This window comes from Thalassophryne amazonica, chromosome 17, assembly GCF_902500255.1.
Source record: "Thalassophryne amazonica chromosome 17, fThaAma1.1, whole genome shotgun sequence".
Lineage (NCBI taxonomy): Eukaryota > Metazoa > Chordata > Actinopteri > Batrachoidiformes > Batrachoididae > Thalassophryne > Thalassophryne amazonica.
This window is the reverse complement of record NC_047119.1, coordinates 74,085,547-74,101,972: the sequence shown is the minus strand read 5'-3', so window position 1 is coordinate 74,101,972 and position 16,426 is coordinate 74,085,547. Positions and strand designations below refer to the sequence as shown.

Sequence of the window (16,426 nt, the reverse complement as noted above, 5' to 3'; positions counted from 1 at the left end):
CTCTACCTTCTTAGTGTTTTTGGCATCCTTGGAGTTCAATAATACCAGTTCCTCCTCTGTGAACTCAGCAAACCTCGCTGGCAGACGATTTTCTGCTGTTGTTGACATGTTTGTTGCCATTTTTCAACCAGCGTCTGTCAGCTAGTTCCTGACCTTCGTGTGCCGCGCTCTGATTGGCTAGCTGTTGGCAGTAAGCTCTAACGCTTTTGGTCAGTGGGAACCGAGCCAATATAACTTTTGGTCCTAGCCTTTTTGGATCCTTTTGGATCCAACATAACTTTCTGGCACCAAGCATGCCAAAATACAGGTAAATGATGGACAGAAAGGCTAATCTGTGATTGGCTATTACAATCTGAGTGGAGAACATATATATATATATATATATATATACAAGGTCTGTCCATAAAGTATAGGTCCTTTTTATATTTGTATGTCAGACATGCTTGAACCCTTGTGTGCATGCGTGAGTTTTTCCACGCCTGTCGGTGACGTCATTCGCCTGTGAGCACTCCTTGTGGGAGGTGTGGTCCAGCCCCCTCGTTGTAATTGCTTTGTCTGAGAAGTTGCTGAGAGACTGGCGCTTTGTTTGATCAAAATTTTTTCAAAACCTGTGAGGCATATCGTCGTCAGCCTGTTTCAAGATGAAAACCTCCAAATTTAAGCCTCTGTTGACCCGGGACGTCGTGAGAGAACAGAGAAGTTTCAGAAGTCAGTTTCAGCATTTTATCCAGATATTCCACTGTTAAAGGAGATTTTTTTTAATGATTTAATAATTTTTTTAAATTCATTAAATGTGGAGGTTTTCAGCTTGAAACAGGCTGACGACGGCACCTGGGAGCGCTGCGCGACGTCCTGCTACGTGGGAAGTCCTTAAAGCGACAGAATCACTTCAAAATCTCTCATCAGCCGTTAAAATTTTCACCGAAAACCAGCTGAATTTTTCGAACCGTGTCCACTTCAATGTGTCTCACAGGTTTAGAAAAAATTTTGATCAAACAAAGCGCCAGTCTCTCAACAACTTCTCAGACAAAGGAATTCCGACAAGGGGGCGGGACCAGTCCTTCCAAAGGCGTGCTCACAGGCGAATGACGTCACCGACAGGCGTGGAAAAACTCACGCATGCGCACGAGGGTTCAAGCATGTCTGACGTACAAACATATGAATGAATTCCATATAGTTTTTGAAAAAAATAAAAAGGACCTATACTTTGACAGACCTCGTATATACAGTGAGGAAAATAAGTATTTGAACACCCTGCAATTTTGCAAGTTCTCCCACTTAGAAATCATGGAGGGGTCTGAAATTTTCATCTTAGGTGCATGTCCACTGTGAGAGACACAATCTAAACAAAAAAAAAGAAAAAAAGAAAAATATGGAAATCACAATGTATGATTATTTTTTAATTATTTGTATGTTACTGCTGCAAATAAGTATTTGAACACCTGTGAAAATCAATGTTAATATTTGGTACAGTAGCCTTTGTTTGCAGTTCCAGAGGTCAACTGTTTCCTGTAGTTCTTCACCAGGTTTTCACACACTGCAGCAGGGATTTTGGTCCACTCCTCCATACTGATCTTCTCTAGATCTTTCAGGTTTGGAGTTTCAGCTCCCTCCAAAGATTTTCTATTGAGTTCAGGTCTGCAGACTGGCCAGGCCACTCCAGGACCTCGAAATGCTTCTTACGGAGCCCCTCCTTAGTTGCCCTGGCTGTGTGTTTGGCGTCATTGTCATGCTGAAGACACAGCCATGACCCATCTTCAATGTTCTTACTGAGGGAAGGAGGTTGTTTGTCAAAATCTCGCAATACATGACCCCATCCATCCTCCCTTCAATACGGTGCAGTCGTCCTGTCCCCTTTGCAGAAGAGCACCCCCAGAGTATGATGTTTCCACCCCCATGCTTCACAGTTGGGATGGTTTTCTTGGGGTTGTTCTCATCCTCTAAACATGGTAAGTGGAGTTGATTCCAAAAAGCTCTATTCTGGTCTCATCTGACCACATGACCTTCTCCCATGCCTCCTCTGGATCATCCAGATGGTCACTGGTGAACTTCAAACGGGCCTGGACATGTGCTGGCTTGAGCAGGGGGACCTTGCTGCCCTGCAGGATTTTAAACCATGACAGCATCATGTGTTACTAATGTAATCTTTGTGACTGTGGTCCCAGCTCTCTTCAGGTCATTGACCAGGTCCTCCTGTGTAGTTCTCAGAATCATCCTTACCCCACAAAGTGAGATCTTGCATGGAATCCCAGACCAAGGAAGATTGACAGTCATCTTGTGTTTCATCCACTTTCTAATAAATAATCATAACAGTTGTTGTCTTCTACCAAGCTGCTTGCCTGTTGTCCTGTAGTCCATCCCAGCCTTATGCAGGTCTACAGTTTTGTCCCTGGTGTCCTTAGACAGCTCTTTGGTCTTGGCTATGGTGGACAGGTTGGAGTGTGACTGATTGTGTGAACAGGTGTCTGTTATACAGGTAACAAGTTCAAACAGGTGCAATTAATACAGGTAAAGAGTGCAGAATAAGAGGGCTTCTTAAAGAAAAATTAACAGGTCTGTGAGAGAGAGAATTCTTGCTGGTTGATAGGTGATCAAATACTTATTTGCAGCAATAACATACAAATAAATTATTAAAAAAATCATACATTTTGATTTCCGGATTTTTTTTAGATTATGTCTCTCACAGTGGACATGCACCTAAGATGAAAATTTCAGCCACAGATATCTGAAGCGTTTCTACAACAATCATTTCTGCATAAATTCAGCATTATTTCATCAGAAAAGACAGAGGAAGTGATCAGAGCGCCGCGGCTACACAAGCTGCTAGCTGATGCCTTCACTTAGTGCCGGCCATTTCAAAACCTCACCGATTATTGCCTCATTTCTGCTTAAAACTGACTTTAGAATGATTTAAGAGGTTTTACTTTGTCATCTGATGGCTAATAATCACATTAATCCATTTGATCGCTTTGGGTGAAGAGTCTTTGTCTCAGACGAGCTGCTGACCTCTGAAATGACAAATGCGTAGTGGAGGCAGGGCGGACCATTCGGTCTGCGACACTAGCATTAACGTCCGCAAATCATCAGACACAAGGGAGATTATTCCCATTCTAATCCAATTCCATCATTTGCACGCTTTATTTTTCTGTAGGTAATTCGTTCGGCAAAGCTTACCGAAGCAACAGCGTTGTTTCTCTCGTGCTTAGCTGACAGCATCATTATTAACATCTGCTTAACAATGCGGTCAGGGCTTGGAGTACTTTCAGAGGTGATTTCTTTCCACATGAAGGGCCTGGTGCTGTCACACCCGCTGTATGCACGCAGAGCAGGGAGCGCCAACCATACTTCCTGTCCAGCGTCATCGACCACACACTGCCCTCCCCCGTGTCAAATAGAACTTTCTGTTCTACTGTTTGGGCAAAGTAATGGAGGAGTACAAACGCATCAGTATCTGGGGATCGATGATGATGCAGGAGATTGTTTAGCAGATTCTCCTCGTATCTGCTTCTTCCTGTGATGACTCCAGCTCTGGTACTTCCTCAACACTCGTGTCTTAGCCTTGTGAGGATGTGAGGGAATGACACTGATCCTCACACACAAAGTGGACCTTTCTTCCCTGCAGCTTTGTTGCATATTTGGTTTGCTTCCATTCCTTCAGCAAGAAACTTCTAAAGCTCTGTTCATTTTCACTCCATGACAGAGATGCCTCCCAGTCTCTTTGTGAGTGCACCCACCCTTTATCTGATGGGGCTTGGATGTACCTCTTCTTCCTCTCTCTGTGGCTTTGATTGACTCTTTCTTGTGTCAATCTGTCAGAAAGTCCACTCGTTGGACTTTCAGCCAGGTACCAGGTACCTGGTTCCTCACCAAAGGTACCAGGTGAGCAAACCTGTGCCTGCAGCATCACATCGTCATCAATGATGTAAGCAGCTTCATGTTGATCTGGTTTCACAGCATAGTGTGTTTCCTTCTCTGCTGTGCTTGTCAGCCTTCACAGGGACACCATTACTGGTGGCAAGTGCCCAAGGTACCGGGCTCAAAGCACAGAACACAACTCCTTCTAGACTAATATGGTGCTTTAGAGCAAAGAGAACCAGTTGCCCAAACACATGTCCTTCTGCAGTCAGCTGCTTGGTCTTCTTGCTCCACCTACTTTTGCAGACTTTGCCATATTTGCAAAAGTTTAAAGCTTCAGTTTTTCAGTGGATTGTAATATTTCCATTCATACATTATTGCAGTTTGTTTACCTACCAAATCATCACAGAAATGTCGTTTCTGAATTCAGCAACTTGCAATGTTTTATACAGCTGAAGAAATACATTTTGGTGTTGTGAACCAGGTACCGTATGACTTGTGAACAACATTATGATGCATCATAATAAAGGGCAATGCTGTGAGCTGGGTGCAGTTTACCTGTAAGCACAACAGAAGAGAACGGTTCGTGTTGTGTTTGGCAGATTATTAGGGGGTAGGGGTAATAATTTGGTTTCTGTGTGGTTTTTAAATGCCACATGCCCTCCATTTGCCCTGCATAGTGTTACTGGATGGTTAACAAATAAAATGCTGTAACCTTTCTCAACCTTACAACATTTGATGGAACAGAATGGAGAAAACAGAGCATATTTAAAAAAAAAAATTTAAATTTTGTTCATTTTTTTGATATTTTTGTAAAAACTAGTATAATTTTTTTTTTAACCAGGTTTATATTAATAAGGTTTAATATATAATATATAACACGCTCCCTAATAGTTAGAAATGGTGAATTAATAATTTTGATGGCAAACAAAGCCAATATCTACATACCATCATTACAGTTGTATGTAAACGTTTGGGCCCCCTGATGATTTCCATGATTTTCCTTGATAAATCATTGGTTGTTTGGATCAGAAATTTCAGTTAAATATATCGTATAGCAGACAAACACAGTGATATTTGAGAAGTGAAATGAAGTTTATAGGATTTACAGGAAGTGTGCAATAATTCTTTAAACAAAAAGGCAGGTGCATAAATTTGTGCACCCCAACAGAAAAAAATACATCAGTATTTAGTAGATCTTCCTTTTGCAGAAATAACAGCCTCTAAATGCTTCCTATAACTTCCAATGAGAGTCTGGATTCTGGTTGAAGGTATTTTGGACCACTCTTCTTTACAAAACATCTCAGGTTTGTTGATTTCTGAGCATGGACAGCCCGCTTACAATCACACCACAGATTTTCAATAATATTCAGGTCTTTGGCTGTGATTGAAGAAATTGTGGATAGTACATGTCTTGAGTTTTGCATCGCCAGTTATACAGCTTCATGATGAAGAGGTATAGAGGAGGATTAAAAAATAAATGAATAAACAAAACACATGAAAGTTCAGCTACAATTTGCCAGAAGGCACATTGGAGATTCAAACATAGATTTGATGTTTTGTTGAAAGAAAATTCAATCAATCAATTTTTTTTATATAGCACCAAATCACAACAAACAGTTGCCCCAAGGCGCTTTATATTGTAAGGCAAGGCCATACAATAATTATGTAAAACCCCAACGGTCAAAACGACCCCCTGTGAGCAAGCACTTGGCTACAGTGGGAAGGAAAAACTCCCTTTTAACAGGAAGAAACCTCCAGCAGAACCAGGCTCAGGGAGGGGCAGTCTTCTGCTGGGACTGGTTGGGGCTGAGGGAGAGAACCAGGAAAAAGACATGCTGTGGAGGGGAGCAGAGATCGATCACTAATGATTAAATGCAGAGTGGTGCATACAGAGCAAAAAGAGAAAGAAACAGTGCATCATGGGAACCCCCCAGCAGTCTACATCTATAGCAGCATAACTAAGGGATGGTTCAGGGTCACCTGATCCAGCCCTAACTATAAGCTTTAGCAAAAAGGAAAGTTTTAAGCCTAATCTTAAAAGTAGAGAGGGTGTCTGTCTCCCTGATCTGAATTGGGAGCTGGTTCCACAGGAGAGTTGCCTGAAAGCTGAAGGCTCTGCCTCCCATTCTACTCTTACAAACCCTAGGAACTACAAGTAAGCCTGCAGTCTGAGAGCGAAGCGCTCTATTGGGGTGATATGGTACTACGAGGTCCCTAAGATAAGATGGGACCTGATTATTCAAAACCTTATAAGTAAGAAGAAGAATTTTAAATTCTATTCTAGAATTAACAGGAAGCCAATGAAGAGAGGCCAATATGGGTGAGATATGCTCTCTCCTTCTAGTCCCCGTCAGTACTCTAGCTGCAGCATTTTGAATTAACTGAAGGCTTTTTAGGGAACTTTTAGGACAACCTGATAATAATGAATTACAATAGTCCAGCCTAGAGGAAATAAATGCATGAATTAGTTTTTCAGCGTCACTCTGAGACAAGACCTTTCTGATTTTAGAGATATTGCGTAAATGCAAAAAAGCAGTCCTACATATTTGTTTAATATGCGCTTTGAATGACATATCCTGATCAAAAATGACTCCAAGATTTCTCACAGTATTACTAGAGGTCAGGGTAATGCCATCCAGAGTAAGGATCTGGTTAGACACCATGTTTCTAAGATTTGTGGGGCCAAGTACAATAACTTCAGTTTTATCTGAGTTTAAAAGCAGGAAATTAGAGGTCATCCATGTCTTTATGTCTGTAAGACAATCCTGCAGTTTAGCTAATTGGTGTGTGTCCTCTGGCTTCATGGATAGATAAAGCTGGGTATCATCTGCGTAACAATGAAAATTTAAGCAATACCGTCTAATAATACTGCCTAAGGGAAGCATGTATAAAGTGAATAAAATTGGTCCTAGCACAGAACCTTGTGGAACTCCATAATTAACTTTAGTCTGTGAAGAAGATTCCCCATTTACATGAACAAATTGTAATCTATTAGACAAATATGATTCAAACCACCGCAGCGCAGTGCCTTTAATAGCTATGGCATGCTCTAATCTCTGTAATAAAATTTTATGGTCAACAGTATCAAAAGCAGCACTGAGGTCCAACAGAACAAGCAGAGAGACGAGTCCACTGTCCGAGGCCATAAGAAGATCATTTGTAACCTTCACTAATGCTGTTTCTGTACTATGATGAATTCTAAAACCTGACTGAAACTCTTCAAATAGACCATTCCTCTGCAGATGATCAGTTAGCTGTTTTACAACTACCCTTTCAAGAATTTTTGAGAGAAAAGGAAGGTTGGAGATTGGCCTATAATTAGCTAAGATAGCTGGGTCAGCGCTTTCTGAAAGACTTCTAGTGTAATGAAACTTATTCCCCACTGCTGGGTAGTCCATCAGAGTAAATGTAAATGTTATTAAGAAATGATCAGACAGAAGGGAGTTGTCAGGGAATACTGTTAAGTCTTCTATTTCCATACCATAAGTCAGAACAAGATCTAACATATGATTAAAGTGGTGGGTGGACTCATTTACTTTTTGAGCAAAGCCAATAGAGTCTAATAATAGATTAAATGCAGTGTTGAGGCTGTCATTCTCAGCATCTGTGTGGATGTTAAAATCGCCCACTATAATTATCTTATCTGAGCTAAGCACTAAGTCAGACAAAAGGTCTGAAAATTCACAGAGAAACTCACAGTAACGACCAGGTGGACGATAATAACAATAAAACTGGTTTTTGGGACTTCCAATTTGGATGGACAAGACTAAGAGACAAGCTTTCAAATGAATTAAAGCTCTGTCTGGGTTTTTGATTAATTAATAAGCTGGAATGGAAGATTGCTGCTAATCCTCCTCCTCGGCCCGTGCTACGAGCATTCTGACAGTTAGTGTGACTCGGGGGTGTTGACTCATTTAAACTAACATATTCATCCTGCTGTAACCAGGTTTCTGTTAGGCAGAATAAATCAATATGTTGATCAATTATTATATCATTTACCAACAGGGACTTAGAAGAGAGAGACCTAATGTTTAATAGACCACATTTAACTGTTTTAGTCTGTGGTGCAGTTGAAGGTGCTATATTATTTTTTTCTTTTTGAATTTTTATGCTTAAATAGATTTTTGCTGGTTGTTGGTGGTCTGGGAGCAGGCACCGTCTCTACGGGGATGGGGTAATGAGGGGATGGCAGGGGGAGAGAAGCTGCAGAGAGGTGTGTAAGACTACAACTCTGCTTCCTGGTCCCAACCCTGGATAGTCACGGTTTGGAGGATTTAAGAAAATTGGCCAGATTTCTAGAAATGAGAGCTGCTCCATCCAAAGTGGGATGGATGCCGTCTCTCCTAACAAGACCAGGTTTTCCCCAGAAGCTTTGCCAATTATCTATGAAGCCCACCTCATTTTTTGGACACCACTCAGACAGCCAGCAATTCAAGGAGAACAGGCGGCTAAACATGTCACTCCCGGTCCGATTGGGGAGGGGCCCAGAGAAAACTACAGAGTCCGACATTGTTTTTGCAAAGTTACACACCGATTTAATGTTAATTTTAGTGACCTCCGATTGGCGTAACCGAGTGTCATTACTGCCGACGTGAATTACAATCTTACCAAATTTACGCTTAGCCTTAGCCAGCAGTTTCAAATTTCCTTCAATGTCGCCTGCTCTGGCCCCCGGAAGACAATTGACTATGGTTGCTGGTGTCGCTAACTTCACATTTCTCAAATTAGAGTCGCCAATAACCAGAGTTTGATCCTCGGCGGGTGTGTCGTCGAGTGGGGAAAAATGGTTAGAAATGTAAACGTGTTGGCGGTGTACACGGGGCTTCTGTTTAGAACTACGCTTCCTCCTCACAGTCACCCAGTCAGCCTGCTTGGGATCTGCCAGGGGGGAACTAACGGCGTCTAAGCTACCTTGGTCCGCACCGACTACAGGGGCCTGGCTAGCTGTAGAATTTCCACAGTGCGGAGCCGAGTCTCCAATTCGCCCAGCCTGGCCTCCAAAGCTACGAATAAGCTACACTTATTACAAGTACCATTACTGCTAAAGGAGGCCGAGGAATAACTAAACATTTCACACCCAGAGCAGAAAAGTGGGGGAGAGACAGGAGAAGCCGCCATGCTAAATCGGCTAAGAGCTAGTAGCTACGCTAACCTAGCGGATTCCTAAAAACACGCAAAGTGAATAATTTAGAGGTGATTCAGCAGAAGGAGTGCTTTAGTTAAGGCACGTAAAGATTACACTGGGAAACAAATCGTAATCTAGATAACTAGATCAATCTAACTGCGCAGATTAAACAGCTAACAGATACAGAAAAACACCGCTGTGCTCCGGAACAGGAAGTGATACAATACCGCAGTGAGAGCCAACCACCAGTAGAGGCAAGCAACCTCTACAGAACTGTTCTTCTCTGTAATTTCAATTTCAATTTATTTTCCTTTATATAGCGCCAAATCACAGCAGAGTTGCCTCAAGGCGCTTCACACAGGTAAGGTCTAACCTTACCAACCCAAAGAGCAACAGTGGTAAGGAAAAACTCCCTCTGAGGAAGAAACCTCAAGCAGACCAGACTCAAAGGGGTGACCCTATGTTTGGGCCATGCTAAAAACATAAATTACAGAAACAGTTCACAGAACATTTCACGGACAAACATACAATAAATGATTTTGGCGCACAGGACAGGAGGATTGCCAACACAAATACAACTCCCATCTCTGGATGGAGCTGCACCTTAAACAGAGAGAAAAAACAGAATCAGGCATCAGAAAAACAACAAATACAGTATAATTTGTCAGCATTAAACAACAAGAAAAAACAGAAATACTAAGGTGATCACCGGCCACTAGCCCTAAACTTCACTAGAAGAACCAGAATTTAGATAAAGTTGAGGCCGCAGCACCCTCCAATTACTAATAAAATGAATTAAAAGAGTAAAAAGCGTAAAACAAAACTGTACCAGTATGCTAGCCATATGAAAGGGAAAATAAGTGCATCTTAAGTCTGGACTTGAAAGTCTCCACAGAATCTGACTGTTTTATTGATGCAGGGAGATCATTCCACAGAACAGGGGCACGATAAGAGAAAGCTCTGTGACCCACAGACTTCTTATTCACCCTAGGGACACAAAGTAGTCCTGCACCCTGAGAACGTAAATCTCGGGCCGGTACGTAAGGTTTAATTAGGTCAGCTAGGTAGGGAGGTGCCAGTCCATGAATAATTTTATAGGTTAGTAGCAGAACCTTAAAATCTGATCTCACTGGGACAGGAAGCCAGTGAAGAGATGCCAAAATGGGTGTAATGTGGTCAAACTTTCTGCTTCATGTCAAAAGTCTGGCTGCAGCATTTTGAGCCAATTGGAGACCCCTAATGCTGGACTGTGGTAAAACAGAAAATAGAACATTGCAGTAGTCCAATCTAGAAGAGATGAAGGCATGGATCAGGTTCTCAGCATCAGCCATAGACAGGATGGGACGAATCTTCGCTATATTTCACAGGTGGAAGAAAGCAGTCCTCATAATATTTCTAATATGGAGGCCAAAGGACAACGAAGGATCAACAATTACCCCAAGGTTCCTCACTTTGTCAGTGTGATGTATGACACACGAGCTGAGGCTGAGTGTTAGCTGGTCAAATTGATGCCGATGTCTCACTGGACCAAGAACCATCATTTCAGTCTTATCAGAGTTTAAATATTGGAAGTTTCTAGACATCCAACTTCTCACTGCTGCAAGGCAATCTTCTAAGGATTTTATGTGAACGAGATTACCAGCAGTTATTGGCATATATAACTGAGTATCGTCTGCATAACAGTGAAAGGTAATCCCAAAATGCCGCAATATGTGTCCAAGGGGTGCTATATAAAGGGAGAAAAGCAGGGGGCCTAAGACAGACCCCTGTACCACTTCATCATGAAGCTGTATAACTGGTGATGCAAAATGCAAAACTTGCGCTGTGCATAATTTCTCCAATCACAGTTACAGAAGCCTATAACTTCTGGGTTGTCTGGGTGTCTTGGTGGCTTTCCTCACTCTGAACTGTCTACTCCACACAGATTTACCATAGAGTGCCAAACTGTTTTTCTTCATAACTGATGTAAATAAAGTCCAAGACATATTCAGTGACTTGGAAATGTTCATGTGTCCATCCCCTGATGTGTCTGAAGAAAACTGGATGTAAAAGTGATGGTTTATATGTGCTATACTAAAGGGGGCACTTATTTATTCGCTTAATGAGTGTTGTTAGAAGGAAATCACAGACTGTAAGGTGGTAGCAGGAGAGAGTGTCACTAGACAGCACAGGATGGTTGTTTGTAGGATGACTTTAGAGGTAAAGAAGAAGAGAGTGAGAGCTCAACAAAGGATCAGATGGTGGAAGCTGAAGGAGGAAGACTGTTGTGTGAAATTTAGCAAGCAGGTGAGAGAAGCACTAGTTGGAGGGGAAGCAATTTTGGACAACTGGAAAAGTACTGCAGATGTGGTGAGGGAGACAGCTAGGGCAGTACTGGGTATGACATCTGGACAGTGGAAGGAAGACAAGGAGACTTGGTGGTGGAATGAAGAGGTCCAGGAAAGCATAAGGAGAAAGAGGTTGGCAAAAAAGTTTTGGGATAGTCGGAGAGATGAAGAAAGTAGACAGGAGTACAAGGAGATGCGGCGTAAGGTGAGAAGAGAAGTGGCAAAAGCAAAGGAAAAGGCATATTGCGAGCTGTACAAGAAGTTGAATAGTAAGGAAGGAGAAAAGGACTTGTACCGATTGGCCAGACAAAGGGACAGAGCTGGAAAGGATGTGCAACAGGTTAGGGTGGTAAAAGATGCACATGGTAATGTGCTGACAAGTGAGGAGTGTGTGCTGAGAAGGTGGAGGGAATATTTTGAAGAGTTGATGAATAAAGAAAATGAGCGAGAGAAAAGGTTGGATGATGTGGTGAGAGTAAATCAGGAAGTAAAAGATATTAGCAAGGAAGAAGTGAGGGCTGCTATGAAGAGGATGAAGAGTGGAAAGGCAGTTGGTCCAGATGACATTCCAATGGAGGCATGGAAATGTCTAGGAGAGATGGCAGTAGAGTTTCTAACCAGATTGTTTAATAAAATCTTGGAAAGTGAGAGGATGCCTGAGGAGTGGAGACGAAGTGTGCTGGTTCCTATTTTCAAGAACAAGGGTGATGTGCAGAGCTGCAGTAACTACAGAGGCATAAAGCTGATCAGCCACAGCATGAAGTTATGGGAAAGAGTAGTAGAAGCTAGGCTTAGAAAACAGGTGAAGATCTGTGAGCAGCAATATGGTTTCATGCCGAGAAAGAGCACTACAGATGCAATGTTTGCTCTGAGAATACTGTTGGAAAAGTACAGAGAAGGACAGAAAGAGTTACATTGTGTGTTTGTGGACTTAGAAAAAGCTTATGATAGGGTGCCAAGAGAAGAGTTGTGGCATTGTATGAGGAAGTCTGGAGTGGCAGAGAAGTATGTTAGGGTAGTGCAGCACATGTACAAGAATAGTGTGACAGCGGTGAGATGCGCAGTCGGAATGACAGACTCATTCAAGGTGGAGGTGGGATTACACCAAGGATCAGCTCTGAGTCCTTTCTTGTTTGCTGTGGTGATGGACAGGTTGACAGATGAGATCAGACAGGAGTCCCCATGGACTATGATGTTTGCAGATGACATTGTGATCTGTAGTGAGAGTAGAGAGCAAGTTGAGTCTAGTCTGGAGAAGTGGAGATATGCTTTGGAGAGAAGGGGAATGAAAGTCAGTAGAAGCAAGACTGAGTACATGTGTGTGAACGAGAGGGAGCCCAGTGGAATAGTGCAGTTACAAGGAGTAGAAGTGGTGAAAGTAGATGAGTTTAAATATTTGGGGTCAACTGTTCAAAGTAATGGAGAGTGTGGTAGAGAGGTGAAGAAGAGAGTGCAGGCAGGGTGGAGTGGGTGGAGAAAGGTGGCAGGAGTGATTTGTGACCAAAGAATATCAGCAAGAGTGAAGGGGAAAGTTTACAAAACAGTAGTGAGACCAGCTATGTTGTATGGTTTAGAGACAGTGGCGCTAACAAAAAGACAGGAGGCGGAGCTGGAGGTGACAGAGCTGAAGATGTTGAGATTCTCTTTGGGAGTGACAAGAATGGACAAGATCAGGAATGAACATATCAGAGGGACAGCTCAGGTGGGACAGTTTGGAGACAAAGTCAGAGAGGCGAGATTGAGATGGTTTGGACATGTGCAGAGGAGGGACCCAGGGTATATAGGGAGAAGGATGCTGAGGATGGAGCCACCACGCAGGAGGAGAAGAGGGAGACCAAAGAGGATGTTTATGGATGTGCTGAGAGAGGACATGCAGGTGGTTGGTGTGACAGAGGAAGATACAGAGGACAGGGTGAGATAGAAACGATTGATCTGCTGTGGCGACCCCTAACGGGAACAGCCGAGAGACAAAGAAGAAGGAGAACATTTCAGTCAGAGCCCATGAAAAAGTGATGAGACCCAGAGCTCGGTGGTGTTCACTTAAAGAGAATTTAGTAAGACAAACAAAATATTACTTTGTGATTGTTTCACAGCAGTGAAGCTGTAAAACAAATGAACACAGACACACTGCAGCAAAACCTTCCTCATTCTTTTTTTGTGTTTCCACATGCGTTGAGTGCCTGTGCATTAGAACCCGATTAATGTGGACTGTTGGAAGGGCTGACACCAATGTTGGGGAATAAAAAATTTCAATATCGATACACAGATAAAGAAAATAGTTTGAAATGTCTCACTGGAACAACTTTCCTGAGTAAATTTAACTGGGACTCTATATCCAAACAACCATGTTCTTTATTGAAGCTCATAAAAATGTAATTTTTCATTGAAGTTTTATTAACAAGTTTACATGTTATTTTTTATTTAAAAATAAATGCACTGCAGAGTGCAGATCTATTTGCAGACAGCAGTTTTTAATAGCAGTTGTTCATTTTCAGTGCATCTGGAAAGTATTCACAGAGCTTCACGGTTTCCACATTTTATCATCTTACAGCCTTATTTCAAATATGGAGTAAATTCATCTTTTGCTCACAACACCTGGTAATGTCAACTTGAAAAAAGTGTTTTGTTTTTTTTTGTTTGTTTGTTTTGTTTGTTTGTTTTTGGTTGTTTTGTGTTGTTTTTTAATTTTAACAAATTCATTAAAAATAAAACTAATAAATCACGTATATAAGTATTCACACCCTTTGCTCAATGCAATAAGACTTCCATATAATGGATTTGGGTGGACCAGCGAATTTTGTCAGAAATAATCTAAGTCCATTATATGTAGAAAATGGACAAATGGATTGTGTGTGTGTATAATGTAATGAACAAAATCTGTTATACGTTTAAAACAGTCATCAACCTCCAAACCAGTGATACGTTATGTACAATTTCCTCCATGAATTGCAGGTCATTCAAGCGTCTTTTTCCGACTCTGTGTTGTGAAGTCGTTCATATTTGCAGACTTTTCTGCCAAACGTATTTGATCCATGATTGAAATGTAATCAGTGTGCGCGCTGCAAAAAGTATTAAAATATAACGGGAGAGGAAGTAATGAAAACATAAGTGACAAATCACAGCCCTTTGCGGTCTCAGATTTTGCAGGTGTGCAGGTTCGTAGCCCCACAGAGGACTGTGATCTAAAGTGGCTGCCTTTGGTTTGTTCAGTCCAGGGATATGTGTGAATCTTTACACCATATTGCAGTGCAGGAAGAAAGCAGCATTTTGTTAATAATCACTGGCCTTGAATTACGTCCTGCCTTGTTTAGGCACCGGGTCTGAGCACAGTTTGAAAAAATAAATGGCCGGGTTTCTAATCACAGAAATATGGTACCCACTTTACTCGAAACGGCGAGTGTCGGTGCTGAACTTCATTTCGTACCTCTGTTGCTGGGCACATCCAGACTGCTCTGTCCGGTACATGGGAAATCATTGGGACTTTTGCGAATATCCAGTTTATACGATGATGGTTTTACTGTACTTTGTTGATGCTCCTTTGGCAGCAATTACAGTCTCAAGTCACGTGATTTCTTTGTTTTTGTATTTATTTTTAATACATTTGCAGATTGAATTTCATTCATTATGGAATAAAGCTGTAACATAAAATGTGGACTGAAGCACTGTAAATACTTCCGGATGCACTATACATTCAGTAGTTTTGCATGTTATCAGCTTTTAATATCAACCAACAGCTGCCCTGCTGTTGAAATATTGGTATCGGCATCGACCATTGAAAAACCCGTATCGGTCGATCACTGCTCATTTATTCATGACTTCAGTGGCGAGCTGATGGTGTTACGGTTTCCTGCAGCGTTACAGATCTCTTTCTGTCACTCCTAAATAACTGTTGTCTTACTGATGTGTATGTGGTGTTTGTCCACGAACAGCTACCATAGTCTCAAGACCTTTAAGCTTTCAGCCTGGTTTGGTCAAATTGCCATGGGATGAAGTCGTACATACTTCCAGACATTGTGGTGTGCAGAGCATGCCGCTCTGTGTCAGCCCTCTAATGACTTTCATTTGTGACTTTGATGTTGGTAGTTTGGTCAAAGCAAATGGTCACCCCATGGAGTCCGGTCTGTTTGAGGTTTCCTCCTGTGGTCAAATCTCCTGAGGTAGTTTGTCGTGACCCTGTTACCAGCGGTCTTGCTCTGGGGGGGCGGGGTTAGACTCTACTCCTGTGAAGCACCTTTATAGAAGTACATTGAATTGAGGTGAAGTGTCTAATTTGTGGTGTTATCACTCTGTCCACCAGATGGCGTGCTTCATCACGATCTTCTACCTGTGTACCTGTGTTTACTCCACGGTGTTTCGTATTCGGGTTTTCAACTACTACTACTTTGCGTCCCACCACCAAACCGACGCTTATAGCCTCCAGTTCAGCGGCATGTGAGTGACAAAAAGTGTCATTTCCGCTGTCAGCACCATCAACACACCAACCTTCTGCCCTTCTTTTTCCACCTCCAGGTTGTTCTGTCGTTTAACACCTCCGCTGTGTCTCAACTTCCTTGGTTTGATCCATATGGACTCCACAATCTCCCACCTGCAGAAGGAGCAGACGGCGTACACCTCGGTAAATGACCGCGAACAGCAAACTAACGCAACGGCTTGAAAACCTAACTGACCTCTGTCTTTGTCCCGCAGATCATGGGGTCGATGCGTGTTCTTTCGTTCATCGCTGATGGGTTTTATATCTACTACCCCATGCTGATTGTCCTCCTGTGCATCGCCACCTACTTCAGGTGAGACTTTCAGACCCGCAGTGGTTCTCCGCGCTCTGACACCTCCCTCTAACCGGCTCTCTCCTCAGCTTGGGCACCCGCTGTCTCAACCTGCTGGGCTTCCAGCAGTTCATGGGCGACAGTGAAATGACCTCTGACCTTATCGATGAGGGCAAGGAGCTGATCCGGCGCGGTAAGTGCTCGGCCCTCGCACGTCTGTAGCAGCTGTGTCGTGTGGAATCCCACTGACGGACGGATGTGGTTTTCACAGAGAAAAGAAAGAGGCAAAGGATCGAAGACAGCGAGAACAGACGAAGAGTGAGTGGATTCATTTTTTATACTCGCCACCAAAT

The 16,426-nt window shown here is 42.5% G+C and overlaps 1 protein-coding gene across 1 annotated transcript in view; it reads left to right on the top strand.

The window, feature by feature from the left end:
• The window catches only part of lmbrd2b (LMBR1 domain containing 2b), a 90,818-nt gene that overhangs the window by 49,259 nt on the left and 25,133 nt on the right, over positions 1-16,426 (top strand). The window contains exons 11-15 of the mRNA XM_034192299.1: positions 15,608-15,741; positions 15,820-15,925; positions 15,997-16,094; positions 16,163-16,266; positions 16,345-16,391. Coding sequence (XP_034048190.1) covers positions 15,608-15,741; positions 15,820-15,925; positions 15,997-16,094; positions 16,163-16,266; positions 16,345-16,391 — 489 coding nt within the window. The remainder of the gene's footprint in view (positions 1-15,607; positions 15,742-15,819; positions 15,926-15,996; positions 16,095-16,162; positions 16,267-16,344; positions 16,392-16,426) is intronic.